Below are 24,507 nucleotides of genomic sequence, written 5' to 3' on the forward strand. Positions count from 1 at the left end.
CTGGACATTATTCTTGTCCTAACCTTGATCAAACCTGGAGAAACTGACACTTCCAACTGACAGTCCACAAAGGCTTGAAATGTGGATACAAAAAATGAGATGTGCTTCTGATTTCAGCAAAAAAAATTATATTATTCCTGTGGCTGACCGAGGCTGCCATCAATGTGAACTTGACCACCAAGTGTGCATAAGATTATGATGAATTTATTTCACATTAGTGACAGTATCTCCATGTACAAAAAATTATGCTGCTTGGAAAGTTTTTTGAAATGTCCACAATTTTCACCATTAGCCAAAGGATGGGACCTGGAGGCCCCCTCTGTATAGTTTCTAACAAAAAGATGTGCCCTGTCTGTGCCCACATAGCTGTTGACTCTCTGCCCAGACTCTGAGCTAAACAGAAGCTCGGTAGACCTGTCAATGTGGCATTGAGCCCAAGCTAATATATCCTGCCCTTAAGTAGGCTCAGTGTCATGCTCATTGCGACAGTACAGCTTCCAGCCAGGATGGAGTGTGGGCAGAATGAGCTCATGTCTGCTCAGAGACCCAACAGAGCAAGCTTTCATCTGCCTGCAAAAAAACATGCAGAAATTCTTAGTGACCCTTATTTAATCTAGTATGTTTGTGGTTAAAGTCTCTGAAGTCTGTTACCAACTGCCCAGCAAACCAACTCCAGAGGATTTTTTACCCACCCCCCACCCCCCTTTTATCATTAACAGCTCTACTGGCAAGTTTTCTAGACCCTGATTCTGAGAACACTTTCTGCACGGATTCACTACATTTTCAGGATAATACCAGAAAAGTGGTGTGATATTTTCTATGAGTTTGCTTCTTTCATGAAGTCAATGTACCTGTGAAACTTGAAGAGAATTTGGGAAAGGGATTATCCCTGATTTTTCAGGAGTCATTAGTTGCATCAATCTTAATTTAAGAGTTTGTTGTTGTTTTGATGTTGTGTTTTAGGATTTGTTCCTAGCAAATGGAAACATACTTGATTTTGCTGTCTCTCTCCAAAGTAACAGTAATAAAAAGAATAAAAAGTGATATTGTTCATTATTTGGTCCATAGCAGCAATGCAGTGGATGAGTTAGAGCTCAAAGAAGAAGTCTACACCATGTCTAAAGAGCTACTAATTTATATGAATGTACAAACAGATAACAACTTTGAACATCAGAGACAGGGGTATTATGGTATCTGATGCAGTGTAATTTTTATTGTTTGATTGGTCTGCAAAGCTTAAATAAACCTTCTTTATTATCATGGAAGAAGGAGGGACTCAATATTGACAGAAGCCTAATTAGAAAAAGACAGATGAGCACCTGGTGCCATACAGAGTCTAGTCTCCAGCCTTCTGTTTCATCACATACTAGAAGCTGATGCGTTTTCAATTTTAAATCAGTGTTGGAACAGCTCACCACACTTGACCAAGTGCATGTGCACCGTTTGCGTTCTATTTTCTTTTCTTTAGCATTATAATTGAGTTGCACTGAAGTAAAACCTCTTTGTACCAATCTCAATGTCATTTGAACCAAAGAAGTCATTATTGTGAATCACAGCTCTTATAAGGTCATGACCTGGGTTTTTAGGGGGAAAAAAGCATGTAAGACATGCTGATCCCTGTTAGCCTGGTCAGTGTGGCACCAGCAAAGAACTTGGATCATAAATGTGTGACAGTCAGTGAACCTTTCACTCATATATGACTGTTTATCAGCCACAAATGACGCCAAGGGAGTTGAAATATGTTTTAACAGTCTGTTTATATTTTTCTACAGAGGTCTTAGTGCCACGTAATTCATTTTGGCATTTTTTAAACTTAATTTTGCATTAAGAAAACCAAGCAAACACTGAAGCCAATATTTATTTTTCAAATAACTATAAACATTTCACAGAAACTCTCTGTGCATCAGTCACTCTTAAAATATGTTACCTTTTCCTAGATACTTGCTCTTGTAATGAAAGCCTAACCTTTGTATGATAATGGAGATAAAGGTCAGAGGATGAGCATAGCATGTTGTACAATACAGCCACTAAAGAGTAAAGGGATCAAACCAGATCTGTTGCATATTACTCAGGATGGAGATGGGACATGCTTGCGTATATAAATATTTTTATTCTACATCCTGTTTTCAATATTGTAAAACTTTAATCCAATAACTAATTGTCATATAACTGGTGTGAATGATACTATATGAATAAGAGAAAGCTTTCCTCTCTCTTCCCCACCATTTTCTTCTTCTCTTTCCCTTCCTCTCATTTTTAATTTGTTTTTTCTAAAGTATACTTAGGCTCTCATTCAGCAATGCACTTAGGTGTTTTGTGGTTGGTTTTTTTTTAAGCACATACTAAGTACTTTGCTGAGGCAAGGCCACTAGAGCTCTCACTGAAGGTCAAGTCACTCTTGTTTCATTACCATTGCATACTCTTTGAGTTTATATCAAAATGTAAAAAATGAATAAATATATATATCATGGTCAGAAAGAGATCATGACAGTTATGTTGTCAGTTTTGCTACCTTATATTCTTTCCACATTTGGAAATGATTGCATTTCCTGTTACTGCCACAAAGTGATTCTTCAAGACCCCTTACTCCTTACTGATGTCATAAGTCTGAGTACACTGCCACCAGATTAAGCCACTTAATTTAGTTAGTGGAAATTCAAAATTGTGAACTGGCTTATTCATCAGGACTGAACAGGTTGAAACATAGGTAAGTGAATGGAAATCCTGATGAACATTTAGCTTTGAAAATAATATTCCCCCACCCCCAGCAAAACATCCCTGCATTGTCCCCTGGGATTCACCCAGCGGGAAGCACACATCTTTTGACATGAATCCCATCATAAATCTTGAAAATCTCATGCAGAACCCAAAATATTTATTTTAATGTGTTATTCATTAAGTTATTTCTTTAAATCGTAGTCTGTTGGCAGCTGCAAACTCATTCCATTCCAGCCACATTATAGCAATACTGCAGTATGATTTGAGAGGGTCATTAGGTCATTAACACTGGAAAAAATTCAAAACCAGAATCTGCAAATGCCCAAAGGAGCACAATTGTAAAAGAAGATTGCATTGCTAGCACAGAGTAAAGTATAAACAATAAAAAAATTTGATGAAAAATTAATTGCAGACTATTTCCACCTCTATCAGTAATGTTTCATTTCCTTATATTCAAGCTCTTCACAAGGAGAAGAAAACCTCGTAGGTTGCTGGAGCATGTACAAAGAAGGGCAACGAAGCTGGTGAAGGATCTAGAGAACAAGTCTTGTGTGGAACAGCTGAGGGAACTGGGGTTGTTTAGTCTGGAGAAAAGGAGGCTGAGGGGAGACCTTATTGCTCTCTACAACTACCTGAAAGAAGGTTGTAGTGAGGTGGGTGTCAGTCTCTTCTCCCAAGTAATAGGCAATAGGAGAAGAAGAAATGGCCTCAAGTTGTGCCAGGGGAGATTTAGATTGGATATTAGGAGAAATTTCTTCACTAAAAGGATTGTCAAGCATTGAAAGAGGCTGCTCAGGGAAGTGGTTGAGTCACCATCCCTGGAGGTATTTAAAAAATGTGTAGCTGGGGCATGGTTTTGGGGACGTGTTTTAGTGGTGGACTTGGCAGTGCCAGGTTGACGCTTGGACCTGATAATCTTAAAGATCTTTTCCAACTAAATGGTTCTATGAATCTGTGGTATTTTAAACATAATTTACACAGTTTCAAGTAACTACTGTACCAGTGGAAACCTGTGGAAAAGGGTATTCAATCTAGATGTTATGTTCAATTCAGTAATTAAATAATTTCTTAATGCCAATTACAGGTTCCACCTCATTCAACATTAAATCTGACAAAACCAAAGTTCAGTACTCATATTTCAAGTCAGAAATTCTGTGAGCTAGTGTGCCTTTCACTGTGTTTTAGCCAGCAGCCTTTAGATATTACACACAACTTCAAGCAATATAAACCTCTGTGGAGCAGGCATGATTCTTGAACAGAATGACAGTGTTTAACTTTCACTGTGTAGAAGTGTAAATATTTCTATTAAGTGAATCACAAGAGCTGTGTCCTTACAGGAGGTACTTCAGCCTCATTCACATTTTTGGAACAGGTTCCTTCAAAGAGTGTTGTCCCATTTTATTATATACAAAATATTTGGAGTCTACAGACATCATCTCAGTGCCAGTCCGTTGTTTTGCACTTATGTTTCTACTCCTGTCTTACCTGATTCTCACCGCTTGTACTCATAGCAAACTAAATAGTTGTACTACATACCACCCTTGATCTGTTTTTCCTGCAGGGCAGGTCTGTTTAAGGATTAGTTACCTCATTGCCTGATTTTATGTGAGATGTTGTCAGAACATGGAACTTTAGAGAAACAGTCTGATATTAAGGAAGGGGCCGATATCAATTAAAATATAAAAATCTGCTCTGAAAGGTAGTCCAAATCCTTGGGATAGTGACTTGTGTCAGGTAGACTGCGGTTGTCTGCTAAGCTGTTACAAACATTTGATTGAACCTCCATAACTAAGAAAAAAATGAGAGTCCGGTATCCAGGTAAAATAAGAAGCTATCTCCACTTTGAAAGTTACTTATATTGTTTGTTAATTTAAAAAATAAAATAAAATAAACCATGTATATAATCTGTGGAACCTCAAGAATTAGGCATGTACAAAACTCACCCAGTTTGGTGGGAGTGCCTTTCTAATGAAAAAAATTTATTTATGAATAAACCCCTGAATTTTCTTGTAATAAGCATAGTAGTTTGCTATCCCAGTGAATCTGAAAATAGTGACAATGTGTAATTGCTGAGCACACTGATAATGCATTTGTTCCCTGAAAATATTAACGTTTTAGGACTTGTAAAGTCTATTTTGTAAAAAGATATTTATAAATCAGTAACAGGCATCCTTAAATAGGTTTTACAGATATCATAGCTTCAGGCAAATTGTAGGGAAGAAAATGCCATTAGCTATATGTTCTTTTGCATCTGTAAATTGAAAAGAAATTATACATTTAAATGCTATCTTCATAGATTTCTTTTTTAATTGCAAATGATAGCATACAACATAGCAAGGTTTTAATTAGCGTAATTCACCAGTAGAAATGGACTTGTGGTGCTTAACTTCTTATAGCACAACTATAGCTAATTTCAGCTATAATTCCAGCACACTCTTTACAAAGAAAAAAAAAACAACTAAAAACCCCACCAAAAAAAAACCCCAAAAAACCCTAACACCCCTGCTCCAACCATGTCGATTATACAGTTTAAAAACATTAATTTCCAAATGCCACCATATCTTAGTAAGATTTATATAATTTTTTAATATAGGTCTATCTATGCTATTTGTAACTTTTATGGTTACATATGATTAATTATTTTCAATTAAGTAAACTGTGTGATAAATATTTTACTGTAGCCTGTAAATGATATTTTTCAATGACACTGAGGGTTAACAAGAACTTAGTATCTCTACAGTAGTCATGAGAGTAAAAGTAAGCAAGAACAACATGCTGATGCATGAAGTTTTACATTTCTCTTTTATCTAAAGCTGTTAATTAGGATAATGTACAACCTACATGGATGACAGTGGGTTATTAATGTCACGCTCAATACAACTAAAGTATAGATTTATGAAATCCGCTATTATAATATATCTGCATGGATTTCAACAAACTGTGTTTATAAGACTTTTAGAACTTCAGGCATATTTTGGAAGAATTATTAAGTTTAATTTTTAGTGGAGTTGTATGAGTCTTTTTTACTGGAATTTCAAATAGGATTAATCAATTCACAAATAAATACAATTTTGAACTAATGTTCACTGAACTTTTCCACTAACTTCAATGGTTGTAAAACAAATCCTTAAATAAAAATATACAGACATCACAAGGTTCAGCAATTCAGTAAAGATAAGAAGCAGCAGGTCTGCTTACTTGCATAAACCTTAGAAACTTTTAAAATATTAATTTCTCTGGAGGGTCTCTGTATTTCTGTGCTGAAAAATCCCTTGAGAATCAATTTTGTTATTTCTGCTGTTGACTTCAGCCAAACCCAGGAAGTGTATTTGAGTAGGGAGACAAATATTTTTACATTTTAAGTTACATTTAAGTTAACCAAATTTCTTTAACTTTGGCTTTGCCTGTGTCCTGGGCAAATGTTCAGATAAGTTCTAATAAGTTCTAATAAGTTCATCATTCTTCAATGCTATCAAAACAATTTGCATTATTATCTTACAGTATGTTCAGTGTTTATATGTTTGTCTAAAACATTGCTCATCTCTAGTTATTTCAAGTTTGAAATTAATACAGTCCCTATACTTTCTAAATTAGTGCATTATGTATTATATAGCCCTGAATCACAACAAAAGTGGTAGTTTCTGTAGCAATAGGAAATCTTAGCATTTATATAGCTGGTGGAAGAGTAAGGGTTTTTTTCTGTAGCAATGTTTTAACTTTGCAAGATTTTACTTTTAATTTAAAAAGTAATAAACCTAATAATTGAAAAGTTTCATTTCAGATTTCCATGACAAAAAAAATAATCAGTGGGTGATATTGTTTTAGTAAGCATTGTGTTGAAAAACAGTTTTAACAGAAAATGGTAGTATCAGATTAATGTATCTCCTCTGTGCTGTGTTTGGTGAGAGATTAGAGGGAATTATTTCTGTTCAACACATCATCATGATAGTAGCCTTTAAATATGTTTCTGTCCCTGTTAGCAGTAAAAAACAGTGTGCCGTATGTTTCATCTCCATCACCACTATGTTACTGACATCAGCTGCAAATCTGCCAGCTCACACTGCTGCAGTGACTGTTTCTGTGGCTTCTGTAGCATGTATTTTAAGTGGTAGAGGCATATGTTTGCTTGTTCACTGTCCAGAATACACATATTTTTAAACATTTTTTGCAAGCTTTGACAAAGCACCATTTGTCTGCATACAGCAGCATGACAGACCATTGGCGTTATGGTAGGAAAAATTTCTGACTGTAAATCTGGATGTCTTTTAATTACCCTTGTTCAGAATACCTGTTCCCAATAAGAACAGCTCTTTAGTCAATTATTAAAGAAATTTAATATAGAAAAAGCAAATTTGTCATATTATTTCTAAATTCACATTCAGTACAACAGCAAGGCTCACTAGTCTTTTGCATAGTTTGCTTAATGTGTAGCTGTCTTTTATTCATTGCTAGGTTATGTTTGCTTGTTTGCTGTCCAGAATAAACATATTTTTCCCCTTTGACCTGTCCGGTGTGTGTGGTTCAAACACAAGCTAAAATTAGCATGAGATCATAGAGAGAAAACAAGCGTTAAGTGTGTGCAGTCCCAGGGAAGGTTCTCTGTACTATCTAGCGTTTGTTGTCCCATAGACAGGCTGTACTGAAACAATTCTAAAGGAGAACTGATCTTATCCATTTATTGTTGTACCATAATAAATGATGCAACATTTAATAATAAATAATAAATAATTTAATAATAAATAATATCATTTTATCTTTTAAACTGGAAGATATGTGTTCTTACTCTGGATATATTGAACTAATATTGTGATGACTGGCACATTTCACTTGTCTCAATGTGAGAATGGGCAAGGAGTTGCAGTAATGTCAAACAATAATTACAGCAGTGGGTCATTGCTACAGAGCAGCAGAGGAGAAATAAAGAGGTCATCTTGTCTTACCCTTTTCTTAAGGAATTGTGGGAGGAAATTATTTTCATGTGCTGGCAGCAAGAATATTAAGAGCCAAATTGAAAATCTGTTCAAGTTGTCAGAGCTACTTACTACATTATTCAAGTTTTCAACAGTTTACAGAATCATCATGCCTACCGTTTGCATTTCAAACTCTATTAGGAATACAATAAAGTTAAATAAAGAATCCATGAATTTACCAGATACTCTGTTTCTCAAGTCTGGATGAAAGTTAGGAGTGGGAAAATTTTAGTTTTCTTAGGTTTTTATGGTTAATATTGCTGTTTCTCTCCACTCAGACACCAACTGTGACATTCTCTTTCTTCTTCTCTTAGGCACTTTTATGTCAATCCTTCAAGGACAGAGAGCACTGAAGGTGGTGAATTATTCTTTCAACTCAGATAGATGGGTTAGCAACAGCTCAAAGTTTTGTGAGGGTAGTAGTGGCTAACTTTTTGTCATCTTCCTCCCTATGTAGTTTCTTCAATTTCTCCAAAGTAGTTTCCTTTCTTTCAGAGTGGCTTTTAATTTTCTTCTAATGATTACTTACCTCATCTGGTGCTATGTTCTTGTTAGTTAACCAATCTTGATTTATGATGAAATATCAGAATTTGGTTTAATTTTGATTGCTTTCATAAGGAGAGCATGCACTGCCCTAATACCATCTAAATTAAACATTTTCCCCTGGAAAAGTATGCTATGTTTAAGAAGAAGCTTTATTTCCTAATAAAATATATTTAAAATGTATTTTATTTAAAAAAATACATACATACATATATATATATATATCCTTTCCTAAAGATAAAGGATGCAAATGGGTGCCCAGGTAATCTAGCTGTAATCTGGACAAAAGCACTGGCTATGATGCCTTCTACTCTGTGACCCAGAGCAGTTCAAACTCACAGGGATGTCCCTGATCACCACAAACAGCTCACGCTCTGTCTCCAACTGCAAGATGCTTTTTCTATGAAATTTACAAATTAGCACACAGAAGAGATGTTTCTCTTTATCCTTTAGTGGGAGTATTAAATGATGAAAAAGAACAATACCAGGGTTAGTCTTCTCAGATAGTCACCACATTATGTTTAGTTCCATGTTTAACAGGATTTTGGCAGACATTTTAACTTCAGCCTCAGTGACAGCAGTTTTTCTCTAGAGTGTTTGTTTAGATTTTGTCTGCTGTTCACAACACATTATCTATCATTAAGTATTTGGAAGATGCCTTTATTACAGAGGTGCTTTTGCTATTCAAGGACAACTTACCATTGGGATACTTCATGCATTTTTGTAATATGTTCAGGAAAAGCCACACTGGGAAACTTTACAAGGAGCCATCAACATTTAATATTACCTCTGTAGACATTTTGGTTTGTTCATTTATAAACAAATGATTTGTGATCTCCAAATAATTAATCAAAGAATCTTTGAGAGAAAAATCTGAACTTAAAGCTGCTATCTGTTTTTGAGAGTGTTTTGGAGTTTTTTGGGGGAGTTGTTTTTTGCTTAGTATTATAACAAATAATGTCTTGAATTAAATAAGTAACCTGAGGATAATCTCTTACTGGATCCTCCTAAATGGTTGCAGGCCAGTGGGCTTTGGTTCACAAAGCTTCTTAATCACCTAAATATCATTATAAATGGAATTTAGTTGACTAACACAGCAATTCTTAAAAGTCTACCACATTCAGCATTTTTAGGAACGAGTTTCATTTCACGAACTGAAGCTATTTTAGATGCAAGTGCAAACCAGATGGAAGATGCACATTAAATCCTTCCTCAACCTCAGACATTTCAAAACTAGAGCACAACATAATGGCAGCCTTATGGGTTTCAAAAACACAGATGCCATGCACATGCTTAATGTGGAGGACAGTCAGTGTGAGCTTTTATTTGTCCACACTTATCTGTGTAGATGTATTCCCACACATCAGTGTGACCAATAGGTTAGAAGAAGGGCCGAGATGTAGGTGCCTCCTGCTCCTATTGAAAAAATGGAAAAAATGGAAACCCAGTGAGGAAAGGCCTCAGAATAGAAAATTCTCGCTTTCAATTCTGATCCCCATGCATCTGTTTTATTTAATGACCCTTTCCATCAAAACTAACAACTCCTTGCTTGTGGAGGGATCAGAATTTGGGATACCTACCTACCAGCCATGTGGAATGAGCAGGCAGCAAAGGGAGACATTATAGCCTGCAGACAGAGACAAAAAGGAGGTGGGAATTTGTAGTCATCCCTCTACAGTATTTCCCAAAGGCAAGCTTTGATGTGTCCCTCTCCATTCATCATGCCATGCTGAATCTTTTCAACCCTACTTTAGGACTTCTGTTTCTCTCTTATTTAATGGTTAAGAATCTTAGGCCATTACTCATGTTTATGAATTCCAGTCATGGAGCTTTGTGCTCAAATTTTTAGTACTGTGGCAATGATGAAATTCCATCTTATCTTAACTCATTAAAATACTTCAGGTCATGCACACTGAGGTAGCTGAGATGGTACTCTATATCTCTTCATGATGGATGTTAATGTCTGCAGTAAGCTAGTATATTTTTTTCTTTATTTACAGACAAACTATGCATTACTCACCAACAAAGCTAGATATAACTTCTTATCTATTAAATTGAGGGAAGCTTTAGATGAAGGACTGAGTGATCTTTAACGACTCTAAAAGAAAAAAAAATAGAGAAAGAAGTAGCTAACATGAAATTCTGGGTGTCCTATAGACCTTTCACTAGTTCTATTAAATAGAAATTATAAGGTAAGGTGTTCTATATGCAACCACTTAAGCAGAAACCATTTCCTACGCTTGTAATAATATTTAGCACACAACTCTTTCAGATGGATTTATGATTGCATTTGTTTCTCAGATTTTTTAAAAATCTAATTCTGTATGTTGCAATCTTCATAAATGAATATTGCATAAATATTAAAATGTTTTTGTAATTTATTTGGAATGATCCCAGGTTCATCTATTAAACTCATCAAACATGGCATGAACACAGCTAAACTATATTATTTGAAAGAAGAATTCCAGGTGATCTAGTCACTTCAAAAGAAAAACTTTCTGGTGTAAATTTGAAATGGCTTTTCAGGCTGCCCTACAGTTGTTTAGAACTAGTTAGAACTATTCTTTCCACACAATATCCCTGGCTTTTCAAGGGACTGCAGATAGTCAACTTGGGTCACACAGTAGGAATGGTGAAAAGCAAAACACTTAAGAGAGTTCTTCCTCGGCATCTGTGTGTATAAATCCCAAGCTGCCATTGCTATAATATCACATGGAAAAAATGCAGAGGGAATTTCTAACACATGCTAGATAGGAGGTAACAGTTGCAATTTTTTAAAAATATGTTGTTTCTTCTTAAGTATATCAACTAGGAAAACTGCTAGTCAATAAATGAATGCGGTCAGCTCCTATGTTTCTTATAGTGATTTTAAAATTTCATGAAAATGTCATCAGAAGTCCTCAAAGCTTAATATACGCATGCAATATTTCTCTTACTCTGACTTAGTCATGATTTACTTGCTAATGCTTATTTGTTGCTTTTGTAATTCCACTGTATACATATTAAGTACAGTTGTCAGCATGAATTTGCTTTTCCCACCTAATTTGTGCATCTGAGCAGTGTTTCCACTGTTTTCCTTGATCTTCAGAATTTTCCTGCTGTGAGCAAGTGGGAAGACTGGTGATGTAGCCCCAAAACTGCTCCTTGACTTTTGACTGGAATTAGTTGCTCTTTATTTTTAACTTCCTTTCCTTTGTCTCCTTCAAGAACAACCAAGAGGAACTCTACTCTGAATTGCCTATTGGTGGTGTCCTGGTAGTTATTCAGAGTTTATTTTAAAGATTCAATCATGACTCTGAGAATACCAAAAGATTAAATCTAAATGGTAAGATATCTACTGCTGCCTGGGTGCTAGCAGGCTCATCAGTTGCCCTAGTGCTGCTATACAAACTTGCTATCTCAAGCCAGGCTAGTTCAGACCCCTATGACTTGAACTGAAGCTCAGAAAGAGAAGAACTGACTGCTTCAGGACCAATTTTGTTTTTTGATTGAGACCTGATTTTGGCCTAAAGCAGTGCCAGCTTTGCAGTATCAGTTTTTCCTGTTGAGTGATGCCAATTCAGGGAGGAAGGCCCAAAGCAAGAAAATTACTGTTTCATCCTATGGCTCATCTGCACAGTGCTGCAGTGTGGTTAGCCTACTAGAGTTTAGAGCTAAGCTAAGCTTTATCCTTTTAAAGTCACTGGAGACCTACTACACAAATGGTGTTGAGGGAAAGTCAAACATAACTGGAAAGATCTAAATCTGTGCTGAGTTGAAAGTTTATAAAATATGAAGGCAAGCGTATGAGCTTGTAAATAATCCTAACGTCCTACCCCTCTGGGGAAAACATTGCACACCAAGTATTATTAATTTCCTTATTGTTTTCTTACATCATTTTTTTTATTGGACTAAGTGGGTTTTATAGAGTTGATTGTTAATAAAAAGATCTGGCTAGCATTGTCTTTCTTATCTAAGTAAACAGCATTTGCTTTTTGTACTGACTTTACGAGACTTCTGTGAGCTTTGGTGTTGCTGATATAGGGAGGATGTATGGCCATTTAAAATTAGATTGTAAATATCATGTGACAAAGTATTTTTTCTATCAACACAACCTCAGAGAAGTTTATTTTGTTCTGTGAAAAATTAGGCACAGATTGCAAAACAAGGCAAAAGTCCAATGAATGAAGATGGGATCAATTCCAGCCTTTCATTGGTACAGAACAAAGAAATGAACATGAGCAAAGACAGATCTCAGAGTAATCCTGTCTAAAACAAGCATCTTTTTATAGAGTAAAATGGTAATAATGAGCTAATTGCTACTGTGGTTGGACAATAGCATAATGCAATGACCTTCTTGGATTCCTGTTCCTAGGTTGTTCCTTGTTAAATTTCTAAGAATATTAGTGATCTTTTATTGAGGCCTACACTTTGCCGTATCCCTTTTTGTGCTATCCAGAGGTATTTGACTATCCGTGGTATCTATATTTAATCCAATAATTGTTATACATGTATGTGTCTGTACTTATCTATACATAAAATTTACTCTAAGAATTAAGTTCAAAGGTATTTAATCGTTAGGCTCAGATCAGGCAATGTGCAACTTCAAAATCAGGTGAAGGTAGGCAGTGTAACTACTTTGGCAGGATAAGCCTGACAATATTTTTTGCTTAGTAAATATTTAAGATATTCATGCCTAGCATCTATTGTCTCCATTTTTAAAGATGGAGAAAGGAAACACAGCAAGACTTTCACTGAAAATTAGGTGAAGTTTAGGTCAGTCTGAAAGTGTGAAACTCAGGCTCTCTAGAGCCCCAGGTGCTGGTTCTGTGCCTTTGCATCTTGAAAGGGCTCAGAAACTTTACTGGGATATCTAGAAGAGGCTTTTCAGTAATGAGTTTCCACAACAAGTTTAATGAGATCGGCTTTGTTTGAATCTAATATCCACTCACATATGTATGCAAGACAAAAAATAATAATAATAAAAAATAAAATTAGCAGCTGTGCACCTGATTAAGGAAAGTTGCCATATGGTGCTTATGTACCTCTTCTCCTCCCTCTCACAAACAGAGATCCAAACCCGAAGTTCTGTGGGAGAACTGGGTTTTATTTAAATCTCAGTCCGGAGGACAGACTCTCCTCATCTCAGAAAAGTGTCAATGGTTTAACTACTACTGTGTAAGCTAGAATGGGTTAGGGGTGCTCTCTACTCCTGCTGTTAACACTTTCCATTGAAGTGTCTATCTTCCATCTAAACCAACAAAGGAATGATGCTCTGATAAAGACATTTACATTTTTGTTCATCCAAAGTCATTGGATGAAAATGAAACAACAATCTAAGAAGTAGCGACAATAATCAGAGACTCATAACTGCTCTTCTTGTTCACCATGTTTGAGGGAGAAGTTGGGAAGGCATTTTCTAGATAGCGCTCCCAGCAGTAAAACCCAAACAGAAAGAAGAATCTCTCCTGCTTTACACACTTAAGTCCCACTTCTGCTCCCATGGCTCCTTATGCATTTTACATCCAATATTTAAGACATACTTACCCCTCTTCGATAACTCCAGAAGAAACAGAACTGATGTTTCTCACCACCTTTTCAGTGGACAAATCTATCCCACTAGATAACAAATCATATTCTTGATTAGCCCTGTGGCTCATGTGTTCCTGCCTGTAGAGCTTCAGTGGGACAGGTGAGAGATGCTCCTTCCCCTCTCTCTAGCTTCAGTGGCTAGGGCTTGCTCCTGGGATGTAAGGATTATGGCTTCATTTCTCCAGTGAACACTGATCCTGTCTCCTCCTTCCTGCATATGAAGCTATTTGGCAAAGGACACCTTCCTCTTCCAGCAATGTTTTATGAAAAAAACCAAGAACATACTGGCCAGATATCTGATGTAGGTAGCTATGTAGAGGAAGTATTTTTTGCTGTGAGCATCCTTCTCCCAGTGATGTTTGCCTCACAAAGCTACTTAAGCAGAGGCAAGGGAAACCATTGCAGGCAACCTTCTCTTTCCTCTCTCCTCTCCTCTCCTCTCCTCTCCTCTCCTCTCCTCTCCTCTCCTCTCCTCTCCTCTCCTCTCCTCTCCTCTCCTCTCCTCTCCTCTCCTCTCCTCTCCTCTCCTCTCCTCTCCTCTCCTCTCCTCTCCTCTCCTCTCCTCTCCCCTCCTTTTTCTCTTTCTCTTTTTCTCTGTCTCTGTCTCTGTCTCTGTCTCTGTCTCTGTCTCTGTCTCTGTCTCTGTCTCTGTCTTTGTCTCCTCTTTCTCCTTTTTCTCCTTTGAGCATTTCCTTCTGCATGTCACTGTCATTCAGGTCAGACATTCCCAGGTCCTCAGTGTTTCCTTGCTAGGGCAGAGGTACTCTGTTCAGCATCCCTGCAGCTGGCATGCCTGGCTTTGGGTGTTACAGCACTGAGCATCACAAAAACTCTGTTACTTGCTGGAGCTGGGCTCAGGCTCCTAGCTCATGGTTGTGATTTCAACTAGTTGACGAGGCTCCTTAAGAAAAGGTATATTTAGCATTGCAAGTTATGAAGACTTTTGTGGCTTGAACTCTAAGTTATTCTCCATTCATCACTCAGAGAGAGCTTTGGCAGAACTGGGTTGCTGGCTTGTGCTGTAACTGGTGGAATTAAAAATTCTGAAACTGCTGAAATCCTCTTTCGAGCCCAGGGATTAATAATGTGGCTGCTGCTAACTGGGAGTGCTGTTTCTGTGCCACAGTAAAGAGTCCAGCTACTCAAATACTCAATTAGTCTGTCAATGTGTTCCAGATCTCTGGGCACCTCTTCTCATTCTCTCTTCTGTCTTTGACTCCCTCCACTTTGTTGCATTTTCCAGTACAGATTCCTTGTGCTGAGTTCTGCTCTGGGGCAGGGACAGTGTGCTATTATAGATAAATTGAAAAATCCTGAATGTCCCCATTTTACACCTGAAACAACAAAGAGATTGACACAAAACATAAGACATTTCTGTATTTTCTGAGTGCACTTCATACAAACTAAACCTGATGTGGAAAGAGATCTGGATCTTTTATTTTTCTTTTTGGTGACACTGATTGTTTTCTTTTGCTGTTTCAGGCTTTATTTAAAAGGTCACAGTGGAACAGCTGGAAAACAGAGTAGCCTGATCTTACATGGTGCTGAATTCAGTACAAAAGATGCTGACAATGACAACTGCATGTGTAAATGTGCTCTCATGTTGACTGGAGGTGAGTACAACTCTGAAAATATGTAGTACATTGATAGGAATCTACTCTGTTTTCCTAAAGCAACCATGGATGAAGTTGCATTCATGGATGTGTTAAGTATTGTGTGAAAATTCCTTTTATTATTTTTGCTCCTATTCTTTTCTGTATATGCATTGTGGTAGTGCCGATACCTCAAGATTCCTATCAGCAGGGGAGGGATTATTCAGAGATGCAGTCAGTATACTTCTGCACTAAAGCTGTTGCAACAATGTCAGTGGCAAAAACATGTTAGTGTTATTGCTGAGGCAAGGAAGACAAACTAAGAGAGAGGAAGCTAAGAGATGAAGAAGGGGGAAAGATCTTTGTGAGAAGTGGAAGAATCAGCCAGAAAAAGAAGAGGGGAAATGCAGGAAAATAGAAGGTAAAGTTAAGAACAATCAGAATCTGGACTTGCAATATATTGTTTTACTTAGAAGTGTGATTCTGTTTTTCACATAATTAAAATGATTCAGCTTTCTGTCTTACATAAACATAATACATATGACACCATTAATATAATGGCTAAGCCACTCACCTGTGAAAGACTAGACATGTAGCACTGTTCAAATTGTGGCACTTAGCTGTTCTGGAAGATTTAAAACAGTATCTTTAGTGAGCTGAGTCGACCTGCAAAAGGAAAGAGTCAAGGTGGGGGAAAGTACAGAGAAGTGACTCTGTGACATTTTAAAGCACCAAGTCAATCTGACTGCCAGCAAGTATATAATGTCCATGACTGATATTTGTTCCCTCCAGTGAAGAGGAGGAATCTCTGATATTATCTCCCAATACAGACACCTAAAGCTCTGCATGAGAGTAAGAGCTTTCTCTGGCAAATGATGCTTATTCCTAGCCTCTGGATGGGCAAGCTCATTTTTATCTCTAGGACACCACCATTAAAGCAGAAAGCTTAAACTGGGATTCTTTGGTTCAGTGATCGTATGACCAAGAAAAGCCCTTATCTTTACATCTGATCTTCTTTGGAGACACTCCCTCAGTGATTTCTAACTTTCCTGGAAAAAATCCTATAGCATATAACTTCTTCATTATTTTGGATCAGACTGTTAAACTGGTATTATTTGTGGTTACTGGCACTCTGACTGAATCCCTCTCAGACTACATTTAGGCATATAAGAGCCTCTAAAGCTCTCATCTGCTAACAGAAGATGGGTTCCCATCACTGGGAATTTATATCGTATGCACAGCCTAGCTCCTCATTCTCTTTTGCTGATTGGAAATGACCCAGCTGGGAAAGTCTTTAAGAAGTTGATTTTTCAAACGTTTCTGACTTCCTCCAGTGATATCTTATTAAAAGCCAGCATGGGAAACTTCTTCCAGTAGACAGGTGATCATACACTACTTTTCCATTTCTATAAAAAAAGAAGCTAACCAGATAGTTCTGGACACACATAATGGGTAATAAGTCAATATTTTAATTAAAACTGTTGACTTTTCCCTTTAGAGACCATGCTAAACTAAAGTGTCTTACTTCCAAGGCAGGTCAGGGTTTAGTGAGAAGCTCCTAAATGTGGTTGTGTCTGTGCTGAAGTGCAGACTCATTCATGTATCTGAGCTGCCTGGAAATACCTCTGCTCCCAGACAGCTAATTCTGGGAGTTAAGGGTTTTGTTTATTTTCCTGCCCTGACTTCTATGGCAGGTCAATGGCCCGCTAAGGTCAGCCTGCTGTTGAAAAACCATTCCACAAGGTTCACATACATTTTGCTGCAGCAGTCTTGTATATCAACAGGAAAACCACATATTGGAATATACTGGTAGCAGATGAAAGAAATAAGGAGGAAGGGAGAGAATGACCAAAGGCTGAGGAAACCACATACAGGACAAATTACTGCAGAGTAAAACAAGATGCAGCTAGCCTTCGGAGACAGATGAGTCTAGCCTTTTGGACTAGACTCTGAGTACTAGTCTTTTGGAGATAGGCTGTACAGCACTGAGTAATTTCTATTTCTTCTCAAAAAGAAAGACTTTAATCATGCTAGAATTCTCCTCAAACACTCTGCTATGCTTTGCAATGACTTTCTTATTCTTTGAGAAATATCAGAAATTAATTAAATATCAAAACATTTGTTTAGTGAGTAGATTTCAGTTTTGTACCATAGACAAAGACTAATTAAGAAAAGTAGCAATGATAACAGGTTTTGAAAAACCTCTTTTTTTTCCAAAAGATATCAGACTCTGTTAGTTTTGGCAACATCACAGAGAGCTCTTTAATGATGAATGATATGAAATCTACAGGCAGACTTCTAGCTATCTTGACAGTTTGGGTGAGGTTGTAATCTCTATGAGGTGAACTGAATATATTTATGTCAGGAATAAAGACTGAGATAAGCTGAAGCTCAAGACTGATATGGCCATAGTCAAGGCTGAAAATAAAAATGGAAGGAAAACACACATTTCTCTCTGTGATCTTACTAGTTGTCAGTTTTATTTGGTCTTTGGAAAAAAATATTATTCTCTCTCCTCCTTTCCCTCCTCCCTCTTCCCCAGAATGAGAAATTAAATACTGGGAGAATAATACAGTAGCATCAACAGGGGGGTTTGTGTGTGTTTCTTGTCTGTTCAAGAGCCATGCTATGCTACTTGACTCTATCTTAACATTGATTTTACGGAGTGGCTTCAAAAGTACATGCATGAGCTGGGTTCTTAGCCCCTGTGAACTTTACATGATAGTTAAATATTTTAGTTGCTTCAAAAATGTAAACTAAGCATGCTTAGTTTACTTTAAAGGGAGGCAAAGCATATTTATTCAAATAATTTCTTCATTTACACTTAACATTTGTCAAAACAGTAAAAAAAAATTGTATCATGAAAATACCTGTTAAGATGGTATGACATCTCAGGCCAGTAAACTGAAAAAACTGTTATATCCCCATATAATTTCAAGCATTATTCTGAAGGGTACCCCAATGAGCTACATACACTTTTTTTTGCATGAAACATCACTTAAAATGTAACAAACTGTCACCAGAATGAAGCAGTGAGGAGATGTCCAAAGTGTTTCAGACAGATTTCCAATAAAATAACACTTAACATGTCTGGAGCAAATTCATAGGCACAAGGCCAAGTTAGAGCATCCCACAAGGATAACACCTGTCAGCTGAGTCCCAGGAATTGTTTGTGCAATTGTTTTCAGTGACTGGAAAGTGACTCATGGTAACTTGGCCCATCATGAAGGAGTCTTAAGGTGATTTGCTTTGTCTTGCATTGGCTGCAGTCTGAGATGTTCACACAGGCATTTACCTTGCTTCAGGTGATAAGTAAGAACACTGCTAAACTTCTGATCCCTGAGATAGTTTGACAGAGTGATGGGGGGAGACTTTCTAGATGTCTTGCTAGGATTGAAACAGCATAAAATTATTGAAATAACTTTTTATATTTTACTGGAAGCACAGGTCCATCCAGCTGCAGTCTCCTCTGACAGCAGTCAGCAGCAGATGCCTCAGTACAGGCATAAATACAATGCAAATAAATGATAGCTCCCCTGAATATTTTCCTAGTATTTTTGCATCTCAGGGGCTTCTCGAGTCAGAGACAGTTCCCATGTATTTAGTAATTCTTAATGGATTTCTCATCTATTAAGTGAGAGACTGCTCAATGACAATCTCCAACAGTGGTGCACTCATTCCCTGTTCTTTCACTGCTTTTTTTCTCTGAGTGGTGAATTTAAAGAATCTCTGGCAAGAACGGTATGGGGTATTCTTGTCAAGACTTGTAGGGAAGTTCTTGGCTGAATATAGAAATCTGCCTTTACATTATCCAATCAGAAAAAGCCACAGTTTCTCTTGGATTTTTTTTTGAAACAAAAATTTCAGAAGTAGCAACCTCAGCACACTTAAAAGTATCCCACTTGAACACCTTGAAATACATCCACTTCCACAGGAAAGCAATAAATTTTAGGTTTTATACATATTGTTGCTTTCATAAAGAAGTTACTTAGAAAAAATATTCCTAATGTATCAATTATTTTGCCTAACATTTTTATAGAAAAATATAACCGCCATGCAGATACAAAGTGATCAGAATTTTGTTTAATTCTTGAAATATTAGAAATATTTCATTAGACATATGACTAGTCAGCACTTTTAACAAAATCATTACCATATCGCTATGTTTATCAGAGTTAAGTATGGACAATAGTAATAAAATATTAGGAATACATGAAGAAGTGACTAACTTAAAAATTATTCTGTGATATATTTAGAAGATCAGAACATGGTCAGCAGTCTGCAAGTTTCATGTTATTTTTACATCATAAGAAGGTCCTTATAGAAAAGACTGTGTTATCCAGTTGATATGAAAAGCTAATGCCTTTTTGTCTTATATCCTGACAGCTAAATTCTGGTTTAATCTTCAGAACATCAAGTACCAATTTCTAAGTGATAGTCTGGTCAATCCAATACTCTAATGAATAAAAGAACATGGATCTGGAAATTAATTGCAGAGTCCCTTTCCAACAGAGTAAAAGAATATGGGCCTGGAAATGAATTCCAGAGTCCCTTTCCAACACAAGGTTATCTCTATCTATTTCTTTCTGTCTTTATATTCATCTTTAAGATTTCTAGAGACAGAGATTCATTCTCATAATATAATCTGTTACTGAGTTTGGCTACACTTATTAGAAAGCTGTGCTTGTTGACTAAACTAATTCTAGGATAATTTAAGTGTGTTTCATCTTGTCCTATCCTTCATCACTAGAAAGAATAGACCATTCCTTTGCATTCCATTGAAAAGCTGATTTCTTCAGCAGCTTTTTTATGAATTTGAGATTGTTGGCAATCTGTCTTTCGAATTCAGGACTAAACAACCCTAAATCTTTCCTCTTACATTCACTCTTTTGGACTCTGTCCAGTAGCTCCAGAAATAGCTTGAGGTGTCATTCAAAACTGCACCCAGTCTTCTAGCTGAGAAGTTACCACTGCAAAGTCAAGCAGAACTTAAGTATTACCATCTCACTTCTTTAAAGTACAGAAAGTCAGAAACATTGAAATCTTTCATAAAATAAATCGTTACATCTTTTGAACAATGAAGACTATTTCAATATTTTGCTATCAGAAATTGTTCTTACTGGCTTTGTTGCCAAATGCACTAAATTTTATAGACAAACCTAGAGGGCTAGAAATAAATGTTGGCTTTTCTAGGATCCATTTATCTCACGAACCCATACAGATATACCATTCAAACATATTTTGGATCTTATTGAATGGATTGTATTGAACTTACTGAATTTGGAAGTATTCAGTGAACTCAGGAGGGGGAGCAGAGATGTGAAGAAAAGGTCTGCCATCAAATGTGCAGGGTTTAGACACCTGTTCTTTTAGTATGTAAAAGGCAACTAAGAACCTTTTATCAAACCTGAGTACTCATTAGCAAGTTCCCAACGCACGCTAGATTTATAGTGCACTCATGAATTGACAAGCACTAGGTTACGAACAAATAAATTTACATACATATATGCTTAATTACAATTTATGCAGTAAGTTAAAAAAGGAAAGCTGTTAAGCTTTACAATATACAAATTTTTATAATGTTGCTTTTGACAAAGATTCTACCATATAAAAAATTATCCTTTTGACTTCAGAAAACCATTATAAAAGGTGGCCGTGTTTTTTTTTTCATGTAATATCATTACTCATTTGAAGAATTCTCCTTTATTAGGTAGTTTTTTGCAAGAATTTGTGGAAATTATCAACATACATTCTTATTCTGTCAGTAGTACAAGCAGCTGTGAGGAGCTGAACTGTCTGGTGATAGGTGGCTTAAGTAGGCTGAAACTTTCAAAATAAATTTTTTTAATGAAAAGAGCTGACATGAAATTTAGCAGCTTCCCAGTGGTAACAGCAGCACTAATTACAGACTAAAGCATGAGTTCACAAAACCTGAGTATGGTTTAACTGCTCCAGAAGAGCAGCTGTCTACAGTGAAGATTCATTTTTATTTGTGTAGCTGGACTTTCAAATAACTTATCAATCTATTATCTAAATTATTTTTTTGTTTGGGCAATATAGTTTATGACCTAAGGATATTTATTGCAAACAGAGATAGTAGTGCTGCTTGAACTATACAAATTATTAGAGGTGGGCTAACCTCAAAGGACTGAACTCAGTTCAAATAAGCAGTTAGTGACTTCATGAACACAGCAACTTGAAGAAACTACCTGTGTTTCTGAATAAGACCTCTCTTAACCTTTTTATGAAAGCCGTCTCTTCACCTCTTCATTAGTCACTCTTAAAATCTTACTTCTATTATTATTTCTGATAATGCCCACGCTTCATTATTCTCATGCCTGATTCTAATATCCCATGGAAAGTATTGACAGAAGCCATATCTGAGGTTAAAATCTTACTGCTAATCAGAGAAGACTTGACACTTATTTGGGAAAGCCATTACCTTGTACTGAAAAATAGAATTCTTCATGGGAGGAAAATCCTCTGAACTCCAGGGAATAAGCCAACATCTAACCACTGTGTGTCTTTCCTTGGGTCAGACTGTCTCACGGCTCTGGACCTGCTTGATTTGGTGTTTTCTGCAAGGCAGAAAGGAATCTCTTTCAGAAACCTCTGATTTACATTCCCTTACTTCTTTGTAGCTACAAGAAAGTCACTGCTTCCAGTCCACTTCCCTCCAATATACAAGGTGTCTGAAAAAAATGTTTCCTTCGTATTCATTCAAAGATGCGAATTTTGGTGTTGAGACACAGAGTAGGAAGTCTTGTGATAATTCCCTATAGGGAATGAAAAGCTTTCAGAGGACTGCAGGGGAGGATGAAGAGTAGTAACTATATGGAAGGGGGGGGGGGGGGGCGGGGAGACAGAAAATAAACCCAACTTTTTAATGTAGTACTAGGAAATATCATTAAAAAATCATAGTCTTACTAATAAGAACAGTATAGTGGAGAAATAAAAAGATGCTCATTAAAACACATTTTGAGAGGGATATTTATTTAGAATAAATCCATGATGAGAGACTTGAGAAGGTCTTCAAAAAGTTTTATAAAATTTTGTGTTTCTTTGACTCATTCCATTTTTAATTTACATTTTGTGGGACATCACTGAAAACTTTCTCCCCAAGAAGGCCATTTATGCATCTATTGCTGTTCCTTTAAGTTTAAATAGTAACTAGCGCAGCTTGCCAGGTCTTCATCCCAACACCATAAACAGAACCCAGCTGCATCTGTGTCCAAGCTTTGAAAAATGAGGATTAGATTTTCTCTGTTTAACTTTGTCTTAAGTTTCTACAAGATTACACTATGGTTACAGTAAAACATCAGCTGTACAGCTTTCTCTTTCTTTGGTTATTGCCCCCTTAGGTATAACTCTGTAATCAAAGGGAGGTCAATTGTATCAAAATAGAAGTTTGCCAGAATTTATCTGGCATAAATTCTTCCCTCAAGATTTCATTATGAAGTGTTACTTCTGCAAAAATCCCAATAAGTATTATCCAAAATCTAAGAAATTACTTTAGAAGACAAGAAACATAAATTACACAGATCTGAATAGAAAGGAGAGAGTAAGGGCTGGATCTGAAGGCTGATCATGGTAAATATCATATCAGTAGTAGTAAGGTATAGTTCAAAATACCTTCATACAATGCATTTATTATAGGTAGATAGAAGGCTAACCACCGAATATGATGTAACTGGAGGATTCAATAGGGCAGTGCACATTGTCTAAAAGGAGATTCTTACAGCTTCATTCCATTTTCAGAAGTCAGAGTGGGAAACATGAAATTTAAAATTCTGCATTTCAGTCCACAGTGACATCTGCATAATTCAGTACCCACTCACTAGATAATCAGTTTGCCACTGCTGGTGGTGTTGAAAAAGGTTTGCAAGGGGGTCCTGGGAAGATTACAATGCTGTGATGTGCAGGCTGAAACAACTTTTAAAAATAAAGTGACATTTAACCACCAAAAGCAAAACACACCACCTGATCTTTATGATCTTATTTGCCTTTAGACATGAAGGTATATGTTCAGTACAACCCTGTTACATGGAAAGAGTCTGTGCTAAAGATTCACAAAGCCATAGGTCTTACTATTGAAAAACACAACTAATCAAACCAACCCCCCCCCCCAAAAAAAAAAAAAAACAAAAAACCAACAAAAAATAAACCCAGCAGAAATCTTTCTGGCAAATAGACTTCCTAGCCATTGAGGTTAATATAGCTTTTGACGTTGGGAATATTAGTTCTTTGCAGTCTGGGCATTCATTCTGCCTTCCTCAGTTGGAACTAAGCATCTTTCTGTTACATTACATAGTTACTCTGTAAGGTGTTGGGGAAAAAATTCTACTCCCATCAAGATATACAGCAAAACTCCCACTACTTTCAGTGGAGTCAGCCTGTCACCTAGTTTATATTTGTTAGTTTGTGTTCTGTAATCTTGGTGTTGCCAAGTTTCATGTTGTTTAGAGTCTTCCTTAAAACTCTAACTCCTATGGCAATCTAAAATTCATCTTAACAAGAAAAGATCTTGGGAATGTAGACAAGGGAGTTGACTGATTAATTTCATCTTAAAGCAACAATTTAAAATAGATCTTAAGATTCACACTTTTTCACCACTGACGCCATTTTCTCTGTTGGCTGAAGACATATACATATCTTCACTACAGAAGTCTAAAGGCGAGATGACTTTTTTTGCATACACTTTGCAACAAAACCTATACTTCCAGTAAGTTTGCATTTTCTGCATTGTCATGCACATGGTAGAAAAACCTCTGTCATCACTAGTGATATTCTCAAGTACTTGATACATATTTCCAGTTTATTTTCAGTGCTATATTAACGAAGCATTCACAAAGGTGGAGGTATGGCTCTACATGCATTTTCTTTGCCAGAAAAATCAGGCTGAAAAGTTCCTGAGCTATCACACATCTTTTTTAGCCTAATTTCTTGGTTCACTACTCCTTCAGTTATGCCAACACAACTGTTCACAGGGCCATTCTCTAAACCAGATTGCTGGTTTTCCCTCAGAAAGCAAAATTCTGTTTGGTTTTTTTTTTTTTCCTAAATCTGTTGTTACCTCACTTTTCAGAACAATTTTACAAAGCGGCTACTGGAGC

At 36.6% G+C, this 24,507-nt stretch overlaps 1 protein-coding gene across 1 annotated transcript in view; it reads left to right on the plus strand.

Moving 5' to 3' along the window:
* The window catches only part of ANGPT1 (angiopoietin 1), a 170,537-nt gene that overhangs the window by 143,256 nt on the left and 2,774 nt on the right, over nucleotides 1-24,507 (plus strand). The window contains exon 8 of the mRNA XM_037381200.1: nucleotides 15,285-15,415. Within this exon, the coding sequence (XP_037237097.1) occupies nucleotides 15,285-15,415 (131 nt within the window). The remainder of the gene's footprint in view (nucleotides 1-15,284; nucleotides 15,416-24,507) is intronic.

This window comes from Falco rusticolus, chromosome 3 (assembly GCF_015220075.1).
Source record: "Falco rusticolus isolate bFalRus1 chromosome 3, bFalRus1.pri, whole genome shotgun sequence".
Classification (NCBI taxonomy): domain Eukaryota; kingdom Metazoa; phylum Chordata; class Aves; order Falconiformes; family Falconidae; genus Falco; species Falco rusticolus.